Source organism: Miniopterus natalensis, chromosome 10, assembly GCF_054644295.1.
Source record: "Miniopterus natalensis isolate mMinNat1 chromosome 10, mMinNat1.hap1, whole genome shotgun sequence".
NCBI lineage: Eukaryota > Metazoa > Chordata > Mammalia > Chiroptera > Miniopteridae > Miniopterus > Miniopterus natalensis.
This window is the reverse complement of record NC_142090.1, coordinates 51,672,527-51,697,150: the sequence shown is the minus strand read 5'-3', so window position 1 is coordinate 51,697,150 and position 24,624 is coordinate 51,672,527. Positions and strand designations below refer to the sequence as shown.

Here is a 24,624-nt window from a genome sequence, read left to right as displayed (position 1 = left end):
CACAGAAAAGTAGGAAATATTAAAAACATAAGAATATGAATAAAGAAATATCACCCAAAATTAGGCCTAATGAAAGCTTTTATTCGTAATTTTTACACTAAAATTCAAGCATGCCTTATTTTCTCTGAGCCTTCTGTTACAAATTAAAAAATCTAGAGTCATTTTCAAAAGGAATGAACTGATCTGGTTGTCTAGTACTAGGTATATATCTCATCTTAAAGTTGAGATGAGATGAGATAGTTGTCTGGTCTCTGTCCCTCACTTAAACCCTGACTTTGAAACATTTCCATATCCCGATACCTTCTGCACCACAAAATTATTGCTGTGCAATATAGGAAGCCATAATCTGCCTGTGCTAGTGCATTGCCACAACATATGAGCATCCTTTGTTTGCCAATAGAAGGAAAGTGTTTCCTGATAGAGCTCATAACATGGTGCATCATTACATTGTCAGCTAAGGCTATCTCTGGATACTTAGCCAAAAGCATTCATTTGCACATCTCATTGCATTATAAATTAAATGTGTTATTTAGTTGGAGAAGAGACTCTTATACCATCTGTAGCAATAGGGTGATGAGAATATTAATGGTACAGCATTTGTTTTAGTCAGTGACATTAAGTTTGACATTTTTACAAATCCTGACAAGCTGTGCCCAAAAGAGGCTGTTTCTGATTTTTAAAGGCATAAATATTTAAATATTTTAAAGAATAAGATTCACCGCAGTCTTTCCAGTGCCCAGAAACTTTGTGTTTTCTTGCAGCCACATAATTATGGCAAACAGTAAAATATGATACTGTGAAATGTTGCTTGTTATGACTGGCTCTCTCATCTCAGGATGCCATCTAGAGCTCTCAGACTGATGTGAAAAATTAGTTGTTTCAAAGAGATAGTGTCATTAGAACAGACATTATCCATCACTTTATTCAGACCATCCTGTCTTTCATCCAGAGAAACTGGGGGAACATTGTCAGAATGACAGTGGTTGTCTATATTTAGCTTAGAAGAGAACATGTTTTGTAAGTATAAATAATGATTGAAATAGTCTAGGTTGGGTTGGATTACCTATTGTGTGGAATTTAGAAGATCTAGATATCATTTTTTCATCATATCTTTCATCTAGAAGTCACTTTTATCATCTAAGAGATCTGTCAATGTGAGAAGGAATTATAATGACAAGGTAATGACATTGTAAGTTAGCCTGAAGAGACCAGTGAGCAGTCTTTTAAAAACTGGGTTTGAATTTCAGTCCTGCCTAGTACAAGTTGTGAGGTTTCCCATTAAAAAATTCCCCCAAAAATTCCCATTAATGAGATTTTGCTCTGATCAAAGCTGATTTTAGCTTTCATACCTGTAAACCTAGTTCCTGGCTGGACTTTCTCTAAGAAACCTTGTTATCATAAGCGATTTCCTACTCCACTTATGGGAAGCAGACACAGGTATCGTATCTATTTACAATTTGAAGGCCAAAAATGATTTCATTGCAATGAATTTTAAAAGAAAAAAAAGTACAAGAATGTTTTAAGGTCCTGTTCAATAAATATTTAGCACAGATTGCTCCAGATACTGTGCTAGGCGCTGGAGTTAGAGCTGACAACACGGCCATTGTCTCTGACCTCGGGAAGCACAGAGGACATACAGTGAGGGACTATTGCACAGAAAAACAGAGCTTATAAAATGGTATGTGCTTTGCAGTCTTTCTAAATCAAAAGAAGGGTAATTCTAGAAAATATATAGTTATTTACTTTTGCATTAAAGGAATATATGTATATATTTGCAATAAATGAAAACCAAATAATTTTTTAAATAAGGACCTTAAATATTTTAGATAATTTTTTGGAAGTTAAATACAAGGAAATTATCACATCCCATTCTTCATTCTCAGTGTTTCTTTTTAAATTAAATAGAGAAACTCAGAGAATGTTTTCAGCTGATTAAGGTAGAATAATTATATTTTAAATCTCTTTTTCTGCCTGTCTTAAAAGCATATCTGCTTATGATAAACTGATTGGCCAATAATAAAAAAAAAAATGAAAAAAAATTAGTCAAAACTTCATAGGAATGTTTAGGTGTGTTTTTTATAAACACCATGTCCCATATTAATAAATTGACTTTTTATATTCACTCCTTATTAGAACTTCTCTGACTGTTAGATATGGCCTAATTGTCCTAATATAATATCATTATGTAGTTTTCCCCTGAGGGGATTTAGTGTGTTTGCTAGGCAAGGAAGGAAAAAGAAAATGAGCTCCACTTTTCTCTCAACCTGAATTTATGCTCACATGTAATCCCCCTGCTTACCTGGTCATCTTCAGCTTGTAAATCCACAGAATTGTGGAGTTTTCAGTTGTGGCAACACAGCCCATTGGGATCATGCTCAAGATGGTCAGTACATGATTATTATTATTTTTTAAAGTGCTACTAAAGGAATGTTTTTTTCTGGCCATCTGTGTGTATCAGGATATTCAAGTACAAAAAGACTGCAAAGGATTTCATTGGTATTTACAACCAGGGATGGTGGAGGGGGTTTCAGGAATGAGGTGTATTTACCTTCATTAATCCTAAAGGCAATGAATACTTGGATTCTGGAGAGAATTGGAGATTAAGATACTGTATTAAAATGAATATCTAAATTTTTTCCCAAACAATTTTAGTTATTTGAGTGTATCTGAGGAAAAGTAAATATTTATAGTAATTATCCTTAATTCTAGGATATACCATTCAAAATTTCCCTAGGCTGCTCTAAAATTTACCTAATTTTTGATGTTTTATATGTACACACACAGAGGTAATTTATATTATCCATATGAAATATATGTTTAAATAGGAAATATGTATATTTAAATTGACTTAAAGAACTTTAAATTAGAGGGTGAAAAAGACAAACTAGACACTTCAGCTAATGAAGCCTGCAATTAAGAATATTGATGGCTTATTTACATTTTATGATGAGCCTAATTAATTGAGTTCATATCACATATGTTTAAGAACAACCAGTTCCCCTGTGTTTGAATTATGGTCCTACTAATTCATAATGATACAATCTCCCCAACATGCCTTAATTCTGTGCAGCTTCAGTTTTTTCCTATAACATAGAATAATAAATGATACCTGTCTCATAGAATTGCAGTTAGGAGTAAATAAGTTAGCACATTGAAAGCATCCAGAACTCTGCTTGAGAAAAAGTAAGCATTTAATAAGTGTTAGCTGTTTTTATTTTAATGTGCTTATTTTATAGAGTGCTTTTTATGTGTGAATCATATATATAATGATATGTCAATACAATTAAGTATATCTTGATAGAAAAGCACAGTTCCTCACACAGAGTTGGAATTTAATTTTCTTTTTTGCTAAATGTGTTAGTGAAAAAAATGACTAAAAAGTACACATGTGAAAAATTATACCAATTATTCCTATTTATAGATTAAGAAAAAATGGTAACTAATAAATCCTTTTGAAGACATTTCAATAATGCAGACTATTTATATGTAGATTGACATATCTAGAATTATAGTGAAAGTGCCCGAGTTTGCATTTGACATAAATTTCTATTTTGTTATTTGTTTAATTTTTCAGAATTTGAAAAAATAACAATTTTACTACTATCCACTATATTATGAATCTTATCTTTAATATGTTTTTCTCATGATCTCATCAACTTGATATCAAAGTTCAAAACAAATAAAAACTTTAAAACTCATACTATCACGTGTTTTTCTTCTAAGCATACCTGCCTAGAGGTAGGGCCATGAATTCTAAAGTAGCAACAAAAGCAAAAACAAAATATAAAGGGATATAGTTTCCCAAATTAATTTTTAATTTTTATTATAAAACATTTCAGACTTACTTAAATTATAGAAAATAGTTTAATACCTGTGCTGTTGCTATCCAGTTTTATCAAATCTTAACATTTTGTTATAAAGGCTTCAGATTTTCTTTTTAATAAAAATCATTTAAAGGTATTCCTGAAGCCCTTTGAAATAATTCCCCTGTCCACCTGAGATGACCTTTAAATAGAATTTAATATATATAATTCCCAAGAGACTTATGAAATTAATATGTTTGTTGTACACATATCTACATGTATACATAAATAATTTACAGAATTATTCCACATGATTTTCAGTTTAAATTATTATAACTTATTATAGTTATCCTGCAAATTTTTGCTCAATAGTTTTTAAAGATATATCTATCTTAATATATATGAAAGTATACTTTATTCATTTTAACTTCTGCTTACTATTTCATTGAATAACTAAACCACAACGTATTTATTCATTATCTTATTAACATAGTATCAGAAACAACGTTGTGGTGAATGTTCTTGAACAAATTCCATGGGCATAGTTGGGAGAATTTCTCTAGGGTTGAAGTGGAATGAGTCAAAGTGGAATTTTCTGGGTGTTTGGGTACATAAATTTAAACTTCACTAGATATTGACAAATTTATCTAAAATGTGTGTGTACAAATTTTTATTCTGTCTACAATCTATGAGAGTACCCGTTTCTTTAAATCACTGCATATACATTTTCCCAAAATTTTTACAATGACAGAATTGTCAAATCCTGCTCTTGTTTTTGTACATTCATATGGGTTGGTTAGAAGTCAGAAGAGTGTTGCTTTATTTCCTAAATTGGATTCATTATGCAAGGACTGAAAGGTGAGGTCTTAGAAGACATAAGTTTAGTGGTTCTCAGTCTTGCCTACACTTTAGATTTACCCAGGAGATTTCAAAAATTCCTATGCTCAAGCCTTACCACAGACCTATCAAAGCAGAATCTCCTTGGGGGTACAGGCAGGGAGATGTTGGTGTGGGGCTGATTGCCCCACCTTCCACCCTTGGAATGAAGATTCCTAGGTGACCCCAGTGTGCAGTCAGTGTTGGGAATTACTGCCCTTGTATATGGCTGATAAGAGAAAGAATAAAGCCAGAGTGAGGAGACAGATACTTGGCTGTAAACCCATCCCTAAAAGGTGGCTGTGATCTAGAGTGTATTCCCAGCAGCGTATCTGGAATGTGTAAGTATATGAGCGTCTGGGGAACAATAGTGGGCACTCCAGGGTGTGGCACTGCTTGAGGCCAGGAACTCCAGGGTGTGGCTCTGCTTGAGGCCAGGAACGTAGGAGAATTAGTTTGCTCGGAGTTGAGAACAGAACTACAGCTCTAGGGTCAGGATCAGTCCCTCTAGAGACAGGGAGCTTGGGAGGTCCAGGCTCATGAAAGGATCCCAGACAAGTAGGGTGGTTTTCAGGATTTTGGTGCCCACTAGGATTAGAGTTATCTAGATCCTGAGACACAAACCTAGGCAGAAAATTCAGAAAAAGGCAAGGAGGGTTAAAGAAAGGCGTTGTCTGTGTGGGCACCGCTGCTCATGGCAGGCGGCAGTGATTCCAGTCCCATCAGCTGGTTGGTGCCAGTTGTAGCTGTTCTCTCAGACTTCATTAGAATAGGTTTTGGAAATAAGTTATTTTTAAACTTATAGGATATAAGCTTCTAACTGTTGCTCAGAAGGAATGGAAAAGACAAAGATAAACAAATACCCCAAGTTGTAATGAATGAGGGAAATTTGATTTGGTTTACCACTTGTAACATAAGCTATCGACATAAACCAAGAATTTATGTTTAATTAAAATTCCTTTATAATTAGGTTGTATGTCCTACTTTCCTAAGACAGTCAGAGCATACTTGATACATAATTTAATAAACGTTTGTGGAATCTCAGCAATTGCAACAGCCATTTGTATCCTTCACTCAGCATAATTATTACAATTTTTATAGAAAACAATGAATTGAAAGAATGACAGTGAATTTGGCTTTGCTGACATGATTAGGTGCAAAACTATTTGAAATTTAAATACCAACTTCTTAGTTACGAGGCAAGAGGGTATGGATGGTACCATTTGGTTCCTGGAATTATCTCCCACGTTCGGGAAGGAGTCAGTTTCTAAAATGACAGTGTCATTAGAACACCTAAAACTTGTCTTCAAAAAGCTGCTCGAGGGCAAATCAACCGAAAGGCCTCCAACATATTTTTAAAATATCATTGTACATTTGTACATTGTACATTAAAATAACGTTTCGGACATGAGGATGATGAGATGACTGCACAGTGATTGAAAACACGGTGTCGTGACGATGCCCGCGGCCCCCTGGGCCTGCGGAGCCCCCGGTGCGGTGAGTAACCCAGGCCGCTCTCTTTTCTCCCAACCCAGCGCCGAGTACAAAAGAAGGACCAAGTACGTGCAGAAAAGCCTGAACCCCGAGTGGAACCAAACAGTAATTTATAAAAGTATCTCCCTGGAGCAGGTATGCAACGACTCTTTTCTGTGAGCCAGGTTTAGGGTACTAGAAGAGTAGCAATGACAAAATTATTGGGCGACGGTGATCTAAAATCCAGAGACAAGGCTACAACTAGAACAGGGGAAGACATCCCTATGAAACTGTTTAACGTGAGTTGTCTTTCAAAACGAGGTTTATTATTTGTCCTCTGGAAGATTTCTGATTTGACTATGAAGGTAAAGCTGGATATAAATGCTAATATGGGTTTTGAATGGAAAATAAGTTAAATTCACCTGCAGATATAAGACAACGCTATTATGGTTTATTTTGGCAGTTTCCTGAAACCGAAAAATTCTAATCCAAATACTTGATCTAAATAACCTAGACAGTTTTGCAACCTATGAATCCCATGTATTTAAAGAGTATTTATGGATTCTAATTTCTACTTTTAAAGATGGGGATAGATTAACAGGAATTTAGTAAAATTTACAAAATAGTAAGGTCTATTAGACTAGGTTGGAGTACAAAATCATTGATATTTTACGTAATATTTAATATAAACCCACATAGTTTTAGATAATATTTAAAGTGTTTTTATGTAAATGAAAAGATTTCGAGGAAGTAAAAATAAATGAGTCTATAATGTGAGTAAAATGAAAATTTATGATGAGAAATGGTGTGAATGACATTTTGATTTGAACTGTAGCTCAAGAAGAAAACACTGGAGGTGACAGTCTGGGATTATGATAGATTTTCTTCCAATGACTTTCTCGGTGAGGTAAGCCTTTGATTTTCTTTTCCTTATTTGCTTTTGTTGTAAACTACCAATTAAAGCTTTATGCAAAGCATATATTCTTAAGTATTTACGATAATCACTTCTGGATAAAGTCCTTTGTTGGATAGAATTTATTTTCTAATTACTCTTAAATATGGATAGCGATTCAAGAAATGGTTTCTACTTTGCCACTTGATTACTTTATAATTAATTTGCAAGATGAATTTTTTTACTCATTTGCTTTATGCACAATATACACACAACAGGTGAAGAATAGCAATACAGATACCACCATGAACATTGTGATTTAAACATTAAGTATGGGTTTAAGAATTTTTGCAGTTCTTTTTGTCCTTAGGATATACTCTCCTAGGGATGGATGTAGAGTCAAATTGCTGTGTTTTAAAATTTCATGGAATAACCTTTGTGTGGTTATGCTACTGAGTACAGAGTTAGGTTCACTTATTTCATTTTGCCTTTGATTTTTAAGGGATTACTTTTTCCAAATTTTGTTATTGAATTTATTGGAGTGACATTGATTAATAAAATTATATATTAATTATTTGGATAAAAAGATATATGATCACGCTTTGAATTCAAATTATTATGTTAAAGATTTGAGATAAATTTATTATTTTATAAAATGAACTGGAGTTTTTTAAAATGTATTTTCAGGTTATTTAATTTTCAGATTATTTCCTCACTGCATGTATGAATGACTTGATGTGACATTTTACATTCTTATTTAAGTATTCAGAGAAAAATCTTTCAAAATGTTTTAAGAAGCAAACTAGAAGAGAAAGCAATAATAACAGTTTTACATAAATTCGTAAGGAATCTAACCTAAACATTAAATCTGGTAGAGTTGGTCAGATCCTGGGAATTTTATCTCTCATATTTCAAATATATATATTTTGTATAGTGATCTTTGCTTAGAGCAGAAGTTATAAATTGTTTTAAAAAATCATCTCCAAAAAGATATAACATCTAAAAATATGATATCCCTTTGATAGAGTCATGTCAAAATTTGTGTAGTCTAGATGACATGAGACCTCCTTTGATTCCCAGAATCTGTACCTTGCTTTCCCATCAAACTAGACCATTTGACCTTCACCTGCAGGCCCCATGCTGGTACCCCCACTTAGATTAATCTGGATCTTAGACAGAACTACTCTAGGAGATAGTATTGTATCTGTTTTAATGCCTCATTTCAAAAAACTGACTTATTGAAGTCCTTGTAATTTATTATATTTACATGAACTTAGAGCATATCTCCAGTGTGCTGGTTTTCATTTTTTCATATCATCAAATCTAAGATGCCAGCAACTATAAATTGCACCATTTTTGATGAACCACTAAGAAAGAAAAAATGCTGCCAATTAACCATGACATAGTGCTTTCTCATGATAAACTGTTAGTTATATTCTTATTTCAGATGTGAACTAAAGTATGTTTTAAAATAGAGGGAATCCATTAGTAATTGCAAGTTATTCATTCTTTTTTTATTTTGTCCCTCTTATAACTAAAATCAAACAATCTTCAAAAATGCTATCCAAGTTGAGGACTAGAATGTGTCCATTTAACCAAGTTTTATGTCATAAAGAGATTGACTATTCATTCTTTTTATATCAGCACCACAAAATTTTATTAATAGTCAAATATTTTATACATTTCAGTTTAACCAAACATCCATTAAATATCTAATATGCACAAGTTGTTATTCCCAGTATCATGGGTGAAGAAAATGAGGAAGACAACCTTATTATCTTTGGGTTTATATCCTTGAATAAATTTCAGACCACAGAAAAAAGTAATGAGTTTATTATAGCTTAATTTATAAATTTTATTGACTTACTGTACTTTTTTCAGGTATTGATTGATTTATCTAGCACATCTCACCTCGATAACACTCCTAGGTGGTATCCTCTCAAAGAACAGACTGAAAGCATTGATCATGGCAAGTCCCACTCCAGTCAAAGTAGCCAGCAATCCCCAAAGCCATCTGTCATCAAAAGCAGAAGCCATGGTATCTTCCCTGACCCATCCAAGGGTAGGAGATATTTCAAGTAGAAAAAGCTTTTGTTTTTTTGGTTCACTCAGTATCTATTTAATATGAATGCCTGTATATTGAATATATTTTGAAGGTTAAATTTTATTAGAAATTCTATAATATAATATTAAAATGCAAAGAATAATGGCTATGGAATTAGGAGAAATGGGAGGTAGTCTCAGATCATCCATGATTAGCTTATGATCTTCACATCTCTGACTCTCCATTTTTCAACGTGTACAATGAAGAAGGTTGGGTTATGTGAGCTATTGTTTTTTTTCCAGTTCTCAAAATCCATGATAATATGATTTTATAAGATGAACTGGGGTATTTCATAAAGAAAATATAAAAATCCTCAATAGTTATTGACTAGACATAATCATCATTATCATTTATACATATTTCTTCTTATTGTTTAAATCTCTATTTCATATGTATATTTTTACTTATTACCTATATAATTATACATAATTTTGCATCTTCCTTTTTATTTATCATATCAGAAACATTTTCCCCATGTCATCAAAGTAATTTATATGCTGATATTTACTTAAAGCTTTCCTAATGTTGGACTCGAGCTGTTTTTATGATTTTTAAAAAAACAACAACTAATTATATATATATATATTTAAATCCTCACCCAAGGACATTTTTCCATTGATTTTAGAGTGGGGGAGGGAGGGAGGAAGAGAGGGACAGAAAAAGAGAGAAAGACAGAGAGAGACATCGGTAGGTTGCCTCCTGTACATGGCCCCACTAGGGCCCAAACCCTGTAACCTGTGTAGTGCCCTGACTGGGAATCAAACCTGCCACCTTTTAGTGTATGGGACAACACTCCAACAAACTGAGCCACACCAGCCAGGGTAACAACTCATATTATTTTTATTTTTTAAAAATATTTTTTTATTGATTACAGAGAGAGGAAAGGAGAGGGGGAGAAAGAGATAGAAGCATCAATTATGAGAGAGTCATCATTGATCGACTGCCTCCTGCAGGCCCCCGACTGAGGGTCGAGCCTGCAACTGGGGCATATGCCCTGACCAGGAATCGAACCGCAATCTTCTGGATCCTAGGTCGATGCTCAACTGCTGAGCCAAGCCCAGCCAGGCAACCCATATTATTTTTAAAAATTAATGTCACACATTGCATTTGGCAATTTACACAGCATTCCCATTTGAATGAGCTTTTCCTTTGGGAGGTGCATTACCAATTACCATACAACACAGTGTTAATCTTCATCATAAACTGAGTTACTGCATGTATGAGATAACCAAGTAGTATCTTATTTTGATATGCTGAACTATTTATAAGTAATAAATACAAATTTTTATGGTGGACCTAAGTATTGCTTCTTTCTCTCCTCCTCTCAGAGGGTACATGAAATCAAAAAGTGGTTCTTTACCCATTAGAAAGGAACGGATTATAAGGGCAAGTGTTCTAGGAAATAGAAAACTGAGGCCAGCCCAGCTGGTGTGGCTCAGCAGTTGAGCATCAACCTAGGATCCAGGAGATCAAAGTTTGGTTCCCGGTCAGACACATGCCCGGGTTGCAGCTCGATCCCCAGGGTGGGGCATGCAGGAGGCAGTCAATCAATGACTCTCTCATCATTGATGTTTCTCTCTCTCTCTCCCTCTCCCTTCCTCTCTCTGAAATCAATAAAATATATATTAAAAAAAAAGAAAAGAAAACTGAGGCCATCCATATCCAGTAGGCCACTGAATTGATATGATAAACCACTGACTACAATGAGTGCTACAGGTTACTCATGGATGAGTTTTATAGATTATTTATGGATTCCACTTAGTCAGATCAGCGCTGCCCTGGTTAACATTCTAGAAGATCATTAGTATAAAGACCCCGCTCTCTATGGCTATGTGTGATATATATACATTCTCAAAACCACCCGAAACTGAGACGGGAATTCTACGATCTTCACTCTTTTTTAATCCTCACTGGAGGATATTTTTTCCATTGCTTTTCAAAGAGAGTGGAAGGGAGAGGGAGAAAGAAACATTGATGTAAGAGAGACTCATCAATTGGTTGTCTCCGTCATGCTCCCTGACTGGGCCTGGGAATCTGCCCTGCAACTGAGGTGCATGCCCTTGGCTGCAACTGAACCCTTCAGTCCACAGGCCGACACTCTATCCACTGAGTCAAACTGGCCAGGGCTACGATCTTCACTTTTAATGTGTCCTAGCGACTCACATGCCTTCATCCAAGAATTCACTAGATTTTTACTTCCAACTCCTCTTGCCACACTGTCGGCCTATTGTCTCTTACCTGGCCCCTACCAGAATTAACAGTTGCTTTGTGAAACTATAATATATCCAGTCACATAAGGCTAGTTAGAATGTATTCCCCTTCTCAAACTTCTCTTCTCAAGTTTATCATCCATTTGCCTTTCCTCCCCAAAACTGTTTCCCAGATGTTTAATCATGTTACTGTATGATGCGCAGTTTCATGAAAAAGCCAAAAAGAAACAGATTAACCTAAATCCTAAGACAGTTTCAAAGTATGTGAGACCAAGCTTGACTGGAGGAATGCTGGGGCAGCTTTAACTTGTGTTTTACTCTTTTGTAACCAGACATGCAGGTTCCCACCATTGAGAAATCCCACAGCAGTCCTGGTAGCTCGAAATCCTCATCTGAAGGCCATCTCCGCTCTCATGGACCATCTCGCAGTCAAAGCAAAACCAGCGTCACTCAGACCCACTTGGAAGACGCAGGGGCTGCCATAGCCGCTGCTGAAGCCGCCGTACAACAACTCCGCCTTCAACCAAGTAAAAGACGCAAATAAATTCCTCAGCATGGCAGCTTAATGTTCATCTGTTGCCTTTCTTTCCTGCTGTCCTCTCCTGTCTGCTTTCTGTTTTTGGCATACCCACCTCACTCTGTTCTCTGTCCCTTTGTCTGTGTAAGAACTATCAATACATAGATATGCTCTTTCTTATTTAGATTTTTTTAAAACTTACATAGACTGCAGTAAAACTGGCTGTTTCTCCTTTGTCTCCACCATCCATCCAACCTGGCTCATAGTATTTGGTAGCTGTGTCTGTGATGTTTGCAGGCAAACAATGTTGTGTGTCCTTTTTGTGTGCACTTAACTATCCTTTAGAATATGGGAATTATAAGCACAGTGGCTGCCAATTTTCCAGGCATTACACCAAAAAAGCACACACACAGGCATTTAAAGCAGGCATTTATACATGAGATTCTCGCATCTAAAAACACTCAAAAATTTGAGGCAGAAGAGTAATGTAACCAATGTAAGTCAAGTTCTAGAACCTGGGGGGGTGGCATTTCAAGCTTATAAACAACAGACAATGCACATGAAGAGTTGTAGTTTTCCATGTGGGAATCTTTATAGTCTTTTGGAAAAAAGGAATCTGTGAAGAAAATCCCATTTTTTATATTCTCAAGAAAGTATATAGTATTAACATGTGAATAAGCATAGGTGAGGAGGCAAGAACCTCACTAAGAGCACAATGGGGTCCATTCTGTTGGATCACATTCGTATATGATAATAGAGAACTTACAGGTTATTGTTTTTCTAATAATTGGAAATCCTTTGAAAGTCACCGTTATCAGTTAGAGAATAACAATTTACCCATATTAACTGCTGTATTTTCACTTAATTTGTGAAACCTTAGTCAGCTGTTGTATAAAAACATATTAAGTACAGAGATTTTTACAAATGTAGGTGCACTGTTACTTCCAAGAGGCATTAGCCAAACATGGAGACAGATTAACGTTCTCCCCATCTCCCAAAGTCATAATTTCCAAAGAAACAGCCAGTTTTAACCCCCTTTAGTGCTGTGCATGTGGTGTCATTTTGGCATTTGAAAACACAACTTGTTTAAATAGAGCAAAAGATCACTTCTGTTTGCATGACTAACATTTAAGCTGGTTCCATCTGAGGATACATACTCTGGGTTTCCATTTCACCCACACTGCCACAGCAGCACATAAAAGCGGTCAGTCTAATCATGCCAGGAAGCAGCACAGACACAGCATAGCAGGAGTCCTCCCCATTCAAAGAACTCAGTCTGATAATCTGCCTCCACCAGCCAATGGCAACCAAGACCAAAGCCAGCTAGCCCTCAGGAAGGCGATGTCTGATGGACCAGTCAAGCCAGAAGGAGGTGAGCAGAAAGGCACTATTCAAAGCACACAGCAAGAACATTCCCCAAATTTAAAGCCCTCGCCTTTTAATTTTTAGAGATTGTCTGATAAGATATGTTTATCCACTTTTTAATGTGCTTTTGTGGGCATGGCATTTCAGGACTTCATCATCACCGTGTAAGTCCCAAGATCAGCCCCATAATATATTGACTACAGTGATTTGTATTTTTCTATGCACTGGGCACCTTTTGACTTTTGTTGGGAAATAGATTAACAGTATTCATATTGCGGAATGGAATGCATGCCACTAACCTAATCTGTTCAAGCATGACTATAAATATGTTGCGTTGTGATAAAACTTTAAACTGCTCACAATTCCAGTTAGCATACCAGTTGATATGTAGATCAGTTTTTGTTACATATCATTTCAAGTGTAACTTTTAAAAAATTCAGTGGATTTTGGAAATTCTTAGAGGAAAGTAAAGGAAAAATTGTTAATGCACTCATTCACCTTTACACGGTGAAAGTTCTCTCTTTATCCTACAAGCAGACATTTTCCACTCATGTTTCCGTAGTTGTTAAGTGTATCGTGTTGGGCATGTGAATATCTAAGTGCCTGTGTAATAAATAAAGTATCTTTATTTCATTCATAAACTACTGGGTTCTGAGCCATTGTTATATGATGTAGCTTAAAATGAGTGTGTCAGTTTTTGCTTTCTCATTTGATTCCTTGCAATAGAGTATTTATACTCACTGCTTCATAGTTAGGGAGAGCCGTAATGGTAGAGATTTGGGGAGCAGACCAAAGCTTCATGACGGAAACATTATAAGATAGATGGAAAATTATTTCCAAATAAAAGCACCAGAGCTGACATAAACATGTAAATAAATAATGGAGTTGGGCGGCCCCTAGGCAATGCTCCCACTGTTTCCTTCTCCCACATCTGATCTATTTCACAATCTTCTCAGGTTCCTGGAGAGAGGAAAACACATTCTATGAGCCCTTGCTCTGGAGATGCATCTAAACTTGATTCCAAAGCTGTGTTCAGAAAAGAAAGCAAGTTTATATCTGTCCCTAACTTAACCCAACATTCGTGGAATTTTCCTCAAGAAAGAGTGCCACTGCCAGTGAGAGGAATCAAAGGAGGGTGATTATAAAACTATCTTCAAATTTAATTCAAAAACATATATAAAATAAAGGTTTTTTTTTAAAATGAGATAGCAGAATTTGCCCCCTTACGTCTCTTCCAGCCCTAAAATACTTGATTTTATGATTCTATACACAAAATTAAAATCAAACTTTGTACTATCCTACAGAATTTTTCTTTATTCTCAGAAAATTAAAAAATTCAATACTCTCTTGTCCCAACTAATCAGATATTTAGGGGCTGTGAAAGATGTATGTAATAGGACAGAGATGTTTCTCGAATTAGCCAGGTAATTAAGGAAACAATTAGCTTAAACATTAGCATAATTATGAATGTGCCCAATTTACAGATTAGCACCAACGCATGAATTCCCTTTTCTAGTTAGCCTTACTAGTACTTTCCAAAAGTACTTAATATTCCTTCTCTCACCTTTTCTTCCATCAAATAAGTTTTGTTGATTTCTTAATGGTATTCATTTCTTCCTTCAAATATTTCGTAATTATACATATCAAAGTAGTCAAGTGCTTACCTTATTTCACATTCTACATTAAATTATCAATATTTTGTCTGATTTTTTTCTAGATATTGTTGTTAAAATTTATAGCAAATTGATTCCAATCCCCTTTCGTCGAATAATGCTCTGGTGGATATTCTCACACATTTACAGTCCTGTGATTGAATCTTGAAATCATTCTTTACTGAAATTACAATCAAAAGGAAATCAGTATACCATAGCATAGGTTCTTGTTTAGTTTTATTTTAATAGATGATAAAGTAAATGCCCTATTTTCTAAAATATAAATACAGAGGGTGGGGCAAAAGTAGGTTTACAGTTGTTGGTTTAAAAAATTGTACGATAATTCATAAACAATAATACAAGAATAAACTGTTTCGCATACTCACAACTGTAAACCTACTTTTGTGCCACCCTGCACTATATCCCTGCTGTTGTGAATGTATCAGAAATATAATTCAGCCATGCATTTTGCCAAACAACTAATGGCAGGTATGGAATGAAATTGATATAAAATGCCATATAATGACTTCAAAACTTAGAAAAAATTGCTAAGAGATGGAAACATATGGAGCCATCAAATTCCTGTTCACTAAATGCAGAAATAAGTATTAGTATTCATTTTAAGAGACTGGATAGAAGTCTCCCATTTCAAACCTCACAGTGGAGTTCATATAATCCCATCTGCATTCTGAAAATACCACCCTGCATCGAAACAATTCTTCACCTATGAAGTGTTCTGTCACCCATTGTCTCATTTTATCACACCTAGTAGACGAGGTATTCATTGCAGATATTTTTCTGGGTAAGCAATTAGAGAGTCAGAGGGCTAGGGTAGAAGGAAAACACAGCTAGACATTTTCAAAATCGGCAAATAACCCTTGTGTGGTTACGAGGCCTAAGCCTTTGCTTTTTAACTACATCAGCTCCTTTGAAATCAAACTCACCCTGATTTCAATATAAACAATTGTCATTTACTTTTTATTTCTCACCCAAGTTCCAACAAACGATTAGAGGCCGCTAGAAGTGGTGGCGGAACACCCTTTAGACCTGCTCTGCCTACATGACCCCCTCCTGAAGGCTGAGGATTAGCTGCCGCGGGCCAAGGGGTGAAATGCTCTCACTGCCAGCGCGTGCGGCAGGAGGCGGTCTGTGGAGGAGGCTGCGCACATCTGCAGTCATTTCTGTCAAGGGTGACGAAATTGTCCCTAAAGAGCTTTTCAGATATTCCTTTTCTAGCTTTTCAGCAGATTTCTGCTTAAAGTAGCATAAAATACAGGTCAGGCAAGAATCATGGAGTAAGCCAAAAGGAACTTTTCTTTTCCCTCCGGGGTTTAGTTTCATGCTAGGAAACCTGAGGGGAAAGATTAGACAGATTGTGCCAGATCATCCTGGTGCCTAAACAACTCTCTGTTTGTATTTAGAAATCCCTGGAAATGGTTTTTTCAAGCCAGTTGTTTTGGTTGAACATTGTCTTTTCAGAGGAAGACAGCAACCAGGGAAGAGAGTTTAAAAAGTTAAGTTTTGTTTTGTTTTGTTTTGTTTTTTGACTTAACTACTGAAAACAAATTGAAGCATTCTTAAAAACCTTGAAAATGAATTTATTTCACATCCAATATATTATATTTTAAGTGAACTTTGAAATTCCTGAGCTATTTTTGTTTGATACTAAGTTTTTGGTGTTTTAAGGTGAGAGCCAGTAACACAGTGTGAATAGGAATATCCCTCCACCCTGGGCAATAAGAGCTGTTGGGATGGGTTAGTGAATTTAGGTGAGAAGATGGGTCACTGAATCAGTCATGTGAGGGATTATGAGTTCCTCCGTGTGGCCGAATTGTAGGAGAAAAGCCTGAAGCTACTTCCACAGACCGACTGCTGCTGGAAACTCCACATTCAATAAGGCTCATTGTGGCGCCTGGCAAAGAAGAGCTTCATATTCTTACATTGCCGTGGGGACCTCTTACTAAGCCATCACTCTGTGGGAGCTGCTCTCTTGGGCAAGTGGTAGTGGGTGGCCGGGTTGGGGAGCAGGGCGGGCACTGGGAGTGGAGGGAATTGTTACAAAAGGCATTAGCTAATCAGTGTCTTACCCTCTTGGAACCGAAGTAGATGGTCACTTTTGGTCAGAAGGAATTTAGCATTCTCTGTTTATGGAAAGGAGAGGTCCAGAAGGGAAGTCAAGGAGAAGCGAAATCAGAATGAGTTCGTTTTGAGGTGAAGTCTTCTGTAACATTTGTAACAGGTTAATAAAAACAGATTTACATTCCTCATTTCAATGTGTTCATAAAAATAAAAAATAAAAAGATCTTTAAAGAAACCTTAGATAGTTTAATATAAAAAGAAACGGAAACTGTAATGATTTGAACACAGCAAACATCCAGCAAAATCTGAGAGAATCAAATTGGATACCAGCTTTCAAAGTTCTATGCCTACCTCTCTGGAAGCGAGGGTTTTCTTTGGTGTCTGTAAAAATCAAAATGATCTTTTTCTAAAGTTTTGTTTTTTTATGAGTTTCCATATTTTCTTAGAATGATTGATTATGCATCTTCAACTCTTTCTGTAGTCATTTAACATTTATTGTCAGAGCTATCTTTGCTGTGCATGAATAGCTCTGGCCATGTGACACTGTCTGTTGTTTATGGACCTTCATTCACAAAGATGAATACACTGACCTGCCATCAATGGAATGCTTTTAGCAGCCACAGGTCTGCATGGAGCCACCCACGTTACGTATGTCTGGTTCACACTGGAGATTTCTATGTCCATTTCATCTGCCATGAATAGCAAGACCAGCTGGCCTTTCTAAGTATCAGACTTGTCTTCAGTATGGCTGTGCCTTATTCAAATGATCAAACTAGGAGCCTACATAATTGGATGTGACTATTAATACATTCTCTGGGAAGAAGAGAAAGGCCTAATTTTAACACGCCAAAGTCCCTTAAATACTACTTATGATGTGTCCTAAACAAAGTTTAATTTTTTAAGTGCAACTTATTTTACTTTGGGCTCAAGAAAATTATTTTTTTTAAAGTTAATTTATGAAATTAACCACCAGGGAGCAGAAACCTGAGGAAATGAGACAGATGAGCAAATGCTGTTGGAGAAAAGAAATAAGAAGCATGGAGCATGAGAAGGCTGATGAGGCACAGAGAGGGACCCTGGGCCAAGGGTGCAATATGAGCGTGGGGCTGGGAGCATCAGCACCTGGGTAGGAGGGACCCAGGGAAATGCTACCTAAGGCAGAGGATTCCAAAGGCATTATCTGGCTACTTCACAGTGTTGCCTAAATCCAGATAGCTAACTATCCATGAATTAATTTATTTCCCACTTTTCATCTACATGCATTACATTATGTAAAATCATGATATTTCACTCATTCTTCATTGTACAAGATAATTTTGGGGGGGAAGGGCAACATGGATATGGGATAAGATGAAAGGAATCTTCATGTGTACTGAAGCAGATTGGGGAACTATCCTTTTTTTCTTTTTCTTTTATTACTGTGTGGAATGTAGTAAATATACAATCAATCATTCAGGAGCCACTTATGGATTTTAAACAAAAACATATTGTATTAGAAATACAGAATGATGACTGGGGGTATTTGGGGTATTGAGTTTTTTAGAACAAATAGGAATAAGTAGATATATAATCATAGCTTAATCTTTCAATATTTGAATATCTTATCTTTAAGATACTGAAAGATAAAATTTAGTTAATTCATTAAGTTGATCATTTGAACAGAAACTAATCAAGATATTGATATTACAAATCAAATAAGTTTTGAGAAGAAAATGCTTGATAGAACTCAGGAACATGGATCCCTATTTTTAAACAAATAAAAACAGTAGAATAAAATTTCTGCTACATTTGTTCTTAAAATAGAAGAAAAATTGGCTTTTCTCATTACAGACTCATGGACAACAGTATGGTGATTTCGGGGAGAGAGCGGGGTGGGTGGAGGTGGAAGAGGGCATAGAGGGGATAAATGGTGATGGGAAAAAATTTAATTTAAAAACCACATTATTTAAAATTCTATCAGTCATATCTTAATCTGACTCTTTATGTAAAATGAATTTGGAATCTATATAAAGAGAGATAGAAAATTGACTTTTTATACTAAATAATTCAAATTTCTATATAAGTAAATAACTGAGTTACTATTCTGGCTTCATCCAACTATTAATGTACAGGAAAAATTTTTAAACTTTATGTAGAGAGAAGCCTGTTTGTGGAAGATTTTACATTACTTTATGCCAGCAAATCTCATTATTTACTCTAGGTTTTTGCATATCATGAAGTAGCTTTTTAGAGCAAAATAAGGACAGACAAATTTAGGGCAGAAAATTTTTATGATACATGTAATTTTTCATTCAGTTCTTATATTCCTAGAGTTTTGAAGTTCTGGATGGAATAAGTTTTGAAGGAACTTAAAAAAGTTAAAAAATATAATAATATCAAAACTAATACATCTTTTCAAGAAAGGCCAACAACTTGATTTTTTTAGTATAAAAATAAGGTAAAGGACACAATAGAATAATCATCATATATATAGTGGTTTAAGAAGAGTGTCAAAAAAAGCTTGTGCTAATTGGTTTCTTCTCACTGAATACTTCATTTAATACTTTCACATTTAATACTTCACTTTTATCAGTATAGATCGAGACCAGTCATTTTCACAGTGTGTTCATTGATCCCTGGGGGTTCCAGAGAACTTTGTAGGGGTCCACAAAGTCAAAAAATTCTTAAGAATATTAAGATGTTATTTGCCTTTTTTACTCATTTTCTCAAGTGTACAGTGGAGTTGTCCTGCATTTACATGAGATGTCAAGACATCATTGCTTTGATGGCCAATGGAAAATGTTCTTGATTGTTTATTTTAAAATTTTCTTAATTTCAAATATGATCAATATTGATAGATATAACTCACATAAAACAAAGTTCTTTGGGGAATTCAATAATTTTTAAAAACATAAAAGGAGTCTTGAGATCAAAATGTTTAAGAGCCATTGATCTATACCTATGCACAATCATAGTTTTTCTAACAGCCAAGACATTCGATAATTAGAGGCTTCTTCCAAGATATAATTATCATATTTGCCTCTAAATTTTGTATGCCTTACATCCGTTATATTGCATTTCAGAACCCCTTCTTTTCTTTCTCATTTAATGTTAATTTATAATAAGATTTATAATTTTTTATTTTATATTCTTATTCAAAATATTTTATTGGAAATGCAATAAATTATGATTATATGCCCACATAATAATTTATATGACATAAATTATTTATAATCATAAATTATATGTCCATATTCATTACTTCTTACTTTCAAAATCTGAGTGGTAAGTTGCCCATCAGCTAATCAAGATGTTCCCAAACTAAGGTGGAGTGAGAGGGAGTATTGTAAAGATAGAATAAGTTTTATGTGTCCTTATCTTGAAGATAAAATTTATTGGAAACACAATTGTTTACAAATTATTTGGGGTTTTTATAATTTTTTATTGTATTATGTATATTACTGGACCTATATACTACAAATTAATTATGTTGGCAGAAATAATAATATAAAACTGAAGATCATCACTTTGAAAGAGAAAAATGCAATTATTATTGACAAGTTTATCTGCATGATCATGTTTAGAAATATTTGGAAGTATAATTATATTTTATTTGTTCTGGCTCTGATTCTCACCAATAATCTTTATAGTACAGTGGGATATAACTACAGAAGGAGAGAAAATATTTGAAAATTATTTACTTGGAGACAGTAGAAGATTAATGAAATTAACTAGAGAGGTTAAGCCCCACTGGACTGGACAGGTCTTTATCAAATAATTCTCCAAACTCCTCTTTACTTTGTGGCCATTGACTACATTTCAGTGATATGAAAAATACTGTTTATTCAGTGTTTGTTGTAGCATTAGCCATATAAATTAGTCTGCTATTGTTATTTTGAATTTATTTATGCTGTAGATATTTTTTTTTATAGAATTTTTATATAAATCAAACACTTTGGATTTCATTTAAGGACAATATCCTTGTTATCTAAGTATTCAGGATCTAAGTTATCAGTTTCAGGATTATGTTAGAACATTTTTCAAATCTGTTTTTGTAATTACTCAAGCTATTCTGCATATTTTGCAAGTAGACTGCAAAAAAAAGAATATTTCTGCTTCAAAGGAAAATGAAATGAATAATGAAAAATTAAGGGTTACCCTTGAAGACTTGATTAGATCTTGAATGATTTTTTTCTTTCAAATATTATTCTCTCTACTGTTAATCTTTTAAAGATAAAAATCTTTATTGTGTTACAGCAATTGTGCTAGCATCTTTTAGCACAAAACCAAAACTTGGTATTTGACAAATTCATTGTTGTTCTATTTATTTGGACATAGTTGGAATTATAGCCTAAATTTATTAAATATAAAATGAATTTACTTTCTTAATTTTCATTTATGAAAATATTCTAATCAACTTTTTCCCCCATTATATACTCTGAAATTTTGGTCCCCACTTAACCTGCATTTACTTTAAATGACTTCTTCCAAAACCAGTTCCAAACCAAAAACACCTTTAAAAAGGCAACATTGTAGCATAAATGCAAGGACTAATATCACATATATTTATGTAAGAAAAATCTTCTCTCCCATGTTATTAGTTAAACTAACTTTACTCTCATTTCCAGATGCCTGTTATACTGAAGTTATGTAATATTACTTCTGTTCCCTCAGTGATCATTGAATCTTATCTACAAAGAGAGTGAATAGCAATAGGGGGCTACCTGAAAGTTACTGATTAGCATTAAATAAAAATACATTATTAAATTGATAATTAAAATGTTTTGAAAAATTCAGTCAAAAAGTCACTATTGGATGGAGAGGGAAGAGTGTGAACATGATTCAGAGCTTTACCACCTTTCCCAAAGCAGCAGATAGAGGTCTCACATGTCCATCTCCCTCTCTGAACGATGATACTGTGTGAATATGGAATATGTTGAGACATATTTTGATTCTTATAAGGAAAAAAGATATTTCAACATTCCATTTCTCATGGTTTGTTATAAATTTTTAATGTCTTTTTTTTTTAAAAAAAAAAGAATTTTTCATTAAAAAAATTCCTATGTCATCCTTCCTTTGCCTGCCCCCCCCCACCACCAAAGTTTACAAATAACTGATATAGAAGTCAGACTTATCTATTTTCAGTACTTTCATTTGTGAAAACTTGTAACTGGGGAGCATAGAAACACTCCTATATATTGAAACTACCTATGCCATTTTTCTAGTATCTGATTTCTTTTACACTTTCCAAATTAGATAATGAATATACTGAAGTAGAGTTAGAAAAAAAAATATTAAACTTCTAAAGTTCTTGTAAGATGCAACATTGCTTCTTAAATTAATACCCCTGAATTGTAATAAGATATATAAAAAAGGTGATTGGACATAATTCAAGGGAAAACCTGCCAAATAATGCCAGTAACAATGGAACTTAAAACCTGACATTTTCTGGTACACGCTAAAAACAAACCAACAAATTAGATAACACTGCAGTCTCTTTAGTAACACAACAGCATTAATAACAGATGGGTAAAGGACTGAAAGACAGGCAGTGGCAGTGGGGAGACAGGAGAAAAGGTCATTAATGTAAATACCAGCTAAGTTAAATCTAGCTAAAGAAAAAACACACATGCTATAAATACATAACTTCTAAAATAGCCAGATGGTTATTTCAGTTCCATCTGTAAACTATTGGAACAAGCAAAATAATTATTACATGATTTCTCTTAATTTCAAACAGTTGATATTAAATCCTGTAGAGCATATCTATGAAGATAATATTAATATTGTATGGACCAAGTAATTTGGGAAATTGCAGGCTTATCTACATTATACTTTATTCCTGAAATATTTGGAAATAGCTTTGAGCTGGACCAAGGCTATAAAAGCAATGACAGAACATCACAGGCAGCGGGTGTTGTGCATTCCTAGCACTGACTTCTGAGATGGCAGAGGCCTCACAGTCTTAATCTGACATAATTGGATGTGATAAAAAAGTGGATTAGCGGTTTTTAGTTTTGATTCTCTCATTAATTAGCATATGAGTGAAATGAGTCACTTAATAGTTCCTGGGCTGAGTTTTTCTATAGGCGAAATCTGGGGTCAGGAGCAGGTTATCTCTTGAGCCCTTGCCAGCTTTTGATTTCCATGGTTCCACAATTATAAAGTTGTCTTCAGTTCTGATCTACGGACTTTGAGCACAGCGCTGCCATCGTGTGGTAGGTACAGCGATAGTTCTGCATTTTAAAGTACTATTGTAGAGGCGGGAGGAAAAACCAGCAAACTAATTGAAGACAGATGTGCAGTCAAAGAGACAATAGCAGGCTTAATTAAGATTAGCCACAGTGGGGTGATAAGACACAATGATGTCTAACCATCTATCATCTGGAGAAAATGAAGAGGCAAAAAAATAATTTAAAGCAGATTAAATTGCCTCACAGAAGGTAAAATTTGTTTACCTGAAATGTCCCCTCAACAATTAAGTCGCAAAAATGATTCAACACTCTCGGGTTTATTCCTCAAGGGAACAGGGACCCTTTCTACAGGTGTGCGTTTATTTAATCATATACTTTATTTGATACATTATTTCTTCTAACTGGTACTTGACAGTACAAACAGGAGTTTACAAAGTACGCAAAAGATGTAGGTTCCAAAAGTGTCTTATTATTAAATAAACTTCGATTCTTCTGCAAAGTAAACATTTTTCATATGTAATACACAGGCGCATAATATATTCTCATGCATAATAGGTCCACTATTTCTGAAACTCTGATTAAGATTTGGTAGAGTTAAGCAGAGGTAGAATATTTTTACATTGTTAATTTTGAAATCATAAAATTATGGAAAATCATATTTAGTTTTAACCCTTTAAAATATTATTTTCTTCAGGAACACAGCAATACAAAGACAAGAAGTGAAATTAGCACGAACACTAGTATCTCTAATAGCACCCTCTGGTGGTTCTCATGGAATGTTACTATACGTATTATTTTCTATTGTCATTCCAATTTAAATATTTACATGTAATATTCATGGTCTGTTATGAACTTCTTTTAAGCTCACAAAGCTATGCTCTCTCATGCTTAGTGTATTATCATTAACTATTTCTTTCAGCCAAACCAGTTTTGTGAGGATTTGGGAAATAAAACATCTGGTTGAATAATCACATTTTTCTATACAGTATGACATTAAAGTTACTCTTGAGAAATTTATCATTTGTGTAAAACATACAGCTGCATAAAAAGTGAGCTATTACTAAATCATCCAGATGTTTTAGGTGTTTGGTTACAGGAAAGAATTATTAATTTATTATTTTTACTAAATATTGCTTCAGCATAGTTTCAGGATAAGCTTTTAAGAAGGCTACAATGGAGAAAACACAGGCTCTGCTTTGAACAATGACATGAATATAACAACTACAAAGATAGAAAGTGATAACTGCCAAGAAAAGACATGTGACCTTGTGCTCTGAGAAGGCAGATATAGGAGAGCTCCCTTCTGATTGGTAAGATGAGGAAATGCATGAAGCCGGGCCTTGACTGATCTGAGCTGGGCCTTTCTGATAATAATTTAGATGTGAAAAAGTGACGGGGCCAGAGGAAGCATAACAAAATTGGAAAGAACAGCCGCAGCCAAAGCTCAGGAAAAATAAAGCCAAACCAAACGCAGTCAGAG

The 24,624-nt window shown here is 34.6% G+C and overlaps 1 protein-coding gene across 1 annotated transcript in view; it reads left to right on the top strand.

Moving 5' to 3' along the window:
- Positions 1-24,624, top strand: part of PCLO (piccolo presynaptic cytomatrix protein) — a 341,606-nt gene that overhangs the window by 273,580 nt on the left and 43,402 nt on the right. Inside the window, exons 16-19 of the mRNA XM_087821122.1 lie at positions 6,215-6,308; positions 6,988-7,059; positions 8,926-9,106; positions 11,691-11,885. Of these exons, the coding sequence (XP_087677248.1) occupies positions 6,215-6,308; positions 6,988-7,059; positions 8,926-9,106; positions 11,691-11,885 (542 nt within the window). The remainder of the gene's footprint in view (positions 1-6,214; positions 6,309-6,987; positions 7,060-8,925; positions 9,107-11,690; positions 11,886-24,624) is intronic.